This window comes from Camellia sinensis, chromosome 10, assembly GCF_055761805.1.
Source record: "Camellia sinensis isolate YWXY chromosome 10, ASM5576180v1, whole genome shotgun sequence".
Classification (NCBI taxonomy): domain Eukaryota; kingdom Viridiplantae; phylum Streptophyta; class Magnoliopsida; order Ericales; family Theaceae; genus Camellia; species Camellia sinensis.
This window is the reverse complement of record NC_138970.1, coordinates 173,644,646-173,648,457: the sequence shown is the minus strand read 5'-3', so window position 1 is coordinate 173,648,457 and position 3,812 is coordinate 173,644,646. Positions and strand designations below refer to the sequence as shown.

The 3,812-nt window shown below is 34.3% G+C and overlaps 1 protein-coding gene across 1 annotated transcript; it reads left to right on the top strand.

Moving 5' to 3' along the window:
* Positions 1–2,737: 2,737 nt before the first annotated feature.
* On the top strand, positions 2,738–3,298 carry LOC114310049 (protein FAR1-RELATED SEQUENCE 5-like). The gene has a single exon (XM_082890632.1). It carries the CDS (start codon positions 2,738–2,740, stop codon positions 3,296–3,298), a length of 561 nt encoding a protein of 186 aa, XP_082746758.1.
* The last annotated feature ends 514 nt before the right edge of the window (positions 3,299–3,812 follow it).

Here is a 3,812-nt window from a genome sequence, read left to right as displayed (position 1 = left end):
TATTTTATTTTGGGTGACATTATTTTTTTTGATCGACAAATGTTAGTTGTTAGATTAGCACCTATGAGAGAAAATCTCACCACCATTGGCAAAGCACCCAAGTGCTTGCACTCTCTTAATTCAACCCCCTAAGGGGGAATTGAACATATGACCTTCTTGGGACTAAATCCTAAGGAAGGCATAATGGCCAACTAAGCTAGGCCTAGTTGGTTTATTTTGGGTGACATTATCACATTAGTATCATGGGTGAGACTGGAGAATTATTCTTGTGTTTGTTATAGTAACAAAGGTGATTTGGAGTTAGTTTTAGAAAAATTTGACATACCATAAGTGCAATAAGAAGAATTAATTACATTTAACATCTTCATACTTTTACGTAAAATTTTGCTTTGCCTCTTCCCCTTTCAATTATTTTCAGAAAGAAAATGATATATAAACTCACTTTGTAGATCTAGTAATGTGTAAACAAGATGATTGATTGATGATTAAAAAATAAATAAGAGAGAGAGAGAGAGAGAGAGAGAAAGTTGACTTGGACGGGCGAAAGAGCTACATACATTATTTAGGTTGGTCACCCACTCTTCCATAGGCTCTCTTCCCCCCCGCTATTGGGCTTGGAAGAGAGTTAGTTCTAGTTGAATCGCAAGCAAAGCTTAACACTGCTAGCAAAGCTCTATAACAGAGCATTTCCTTTTAATAGAGTGACACATTAGTAGGTTTAAAAAATGAGTCTGACTTTTTTTGACCTAAATGACAATACTCTTTCAGTTATGACTGTCACTCTTCACACTTTTAAGTTAAGTATTAATACCACTTTTTTGTCCAATTAAGGTTAATAAAATTGATATAAATAGATCAGAACTGCTACGGGGCCCGAATATGCAACGGCTCGAATGGCTCAAAAGTGGTTTCCCTCCAAAAATTTGATGCACGTGGAGCTTACGTGTTTTGGAAAGCAAACTAACGAAACAAAAAACAGAAACAAGAGAGGAGAGAAGAGAAGAGAGAGAGAGAAGCTACAGGACTTCACGACGACAAGAGAGATGACCACGACGACCACCGACCTGGTGTTCACCAGCGACCGTCGCTGACCACCGTCCACCGCTGTTCGGAATCTCCATGCCGAATGTCCTAAACATTTTTTATCTGTGCATCTAGATAAGTTATTTATTTATTTTATTTTGTATTTTTTTTCTGAGATGCATTTGTGAGAGAGGTGTAAAAGGCAATTTATTTGATCTGTGTCTGTAAAAAAATTTTTTTTGGTTGTTTTGGAAGCAAGTCCTCTGTTAAACATTTCCATTGTAGTGATGCATGCCAATTGTTTGATGAAAGTTCTCATAGAGAAATTATCTTGATTTTTTATGTTTTGGTTGATGAAAGTCTTGATGCATAGCAATTGTTTTGGTTGATGAAATTATTCCCATAGAGAAATTATCCTGATGCATGCAATTATTTTCAAACAAAAAAGTAAATAAATTTAACCAAAGTCAGATTGTGACCAACCTATATAATGTCATTGAGTTTACAATCCCAATTGAGTTATTTAGCAAGAACAAATGGTATTTAAAGTCCCCCTCTGTTAAATTTTTTTTATTTTTTTATTTTATAAACTAATCTCTATAGAAACTAAGTAATTTTGTGATTAGTCATACAAATTTAGTGACATGATGCTAATCTTTCTTGTTTTTTGTTTTACTATTGTTTCCCTGAAAATGGAACACTTAAATTATGTTTGAATTAACTAATTTTGACATTTAGGGTAATGTTTGAATTACTGTTTGAATTCAAACACTAATCTCAGTGTTTGAATTAACTAATCTCATTACTGTATATTAGTTAATTCAAATAATCTCAATGTTTGAATTTAAGTGTTTGTACAGTGTTCTCATTAGTTAACTAATCTCAGTGTAAGAATTAATTCATTACTGAGATCAGTGTTCTCATTAGTTAACTAATCTCAATGGTATTAATTAACCTTGAAATGAAATATCCCTATCCAATGGTATTAATTAAAACAAATGGTATTAATTAACCTTGAAATGAAATAATTAACCTTTTATGGTTGTGTAATTGAGAAAGTATACTTTTGGCAAGCGGAGATGTCATATAAACTGAATAAATTCCTTTCAATCTTCAGGGATTTCAATTAATTTTGATAGCATTTCAAGTTTCTGGTTTCCAACGAATGAGCTCATCTCTATGTTATCTGGTTGCTCGTGGTGATCTCTTCATATAATAATACTTGTTTCTATGTTACAAATGATATGTTGAATATGATAGACCGATTTCATGGGCATCACTACCATCACACATGCCTTGAGTCATGCATTAGGATTGAGGCTGAAATTGAGGTAACAAGTGACATAAACTTGACTTTTAACTGAAAGATCCAATATATTGAGACATTACGTACTTTTGTGTCAATTCTTTTGTTAAATGCATTCCATTATATTATTAATAAATTAATGTACATAGTGCTCCTTTCTGTGTACAATCATCTTGGTTCTTCATTTCCGTGGCACTAAACTAGTATAAACCTGCAATAAATTGTAATTGTTCCTAGGTTAAGTTCTCTTATACATAAATGATATTAATTAACCTTGAAATGAAATATCCCAATCCAATATGAAAATCTATGTGGGGTACTGGTTATGTTGGAGAATCTTAGAAAAATTGAAATGCACTTACACTTTATTTTCTATTTGGTTTGAAGTTACATGAACTACACGCTTCAATGGACATTGATTCAAATAATCCTTCATTGAATGGGACTGAGGAAGTTAAAGAAGCGGAGAACAATCCGTCATTAAATGAGATTGGTGAAGTTGAAGAACCTAAGAAGGGCATGTGTTTTAGCTCAAAGCAAGAAGTATATTCGTTTTATGCAAAATATGCGAAGCACCTCGGATTTGCTATAGCTTATAGAACACAAAATATTGGACAAGATAGGGAAGTAAAATACTTTGGAATTGAATGTACTCGGGCATGCAAGAGAACAAAACGATCAGAAGTACACCCTCTCGAACCATCTTTGTTATCATTTATTGAATGTAAAGTAAAGGTTAGAGAAACTCTACAAAAGGATGGAAGATTTAAGTTGACCACAGTTGTGCTTGAACATACGCATCACTTGATTCCTAGTGACTCACGATATTTTGCAATGAATAAGAGAATTTCTACTCCTGCGAAGAGAAAACTAGAAATAAACGACGAAGTAGGGATAGGGGTGGCTAGGAATTTTCATTCTATAGTTGCTGAAGCAGGGGGGTATGAGGCATTAACATTTGATGAATGAGATGCAATGAATTATATTCAGAGTATGAGAAAATTGAGCCTTGGGGTAGGAGATGCTGAATCAGTTGCACTTTATTTTCATAGGATGCAACAACAAAATTCGAACTTCTATTTTGCAATTGACTTCGATGAAGATGGTCGCATGCGAAACTTGTTTTGGGCGGAGGCAAGGAGTAGGGCAGCTTATAAAGCATTTGGGGATGTGGTTTCATTTGACACAACTTATCTCACAAACAAATATGATATGTCATTTACTCCGTTTGTAGGAGTTAATCATCGTGGGGGGCCAATTTTGCTTGGTTGTGGGCTGTTATCTAATGAGAACACTGAAACATTTGTGTGGCTATTTAGAGAATGGTTAAGTTGCATGCCTGACATTCCTCCAAAAGCTATAATAACAGACCAGTGCAGGGCTATGCAAAATGCCATTGAAGTTGTCTGTCCACAAGCTCGACATCGTTGGTGTTTATGGCATATAATGAAGAAAATTCAGGAGAAATTAAGAGGATATGCCC

Excerpts from the sequence above, each read along its gene's own strand:
- LOC114310049 (XM_082890632.1), top strand. The coding sequence starts at position 2,738 with ATGGACATTGATTCAAATAATCCTTCATTGAATGGGACTGAGGAAGTT.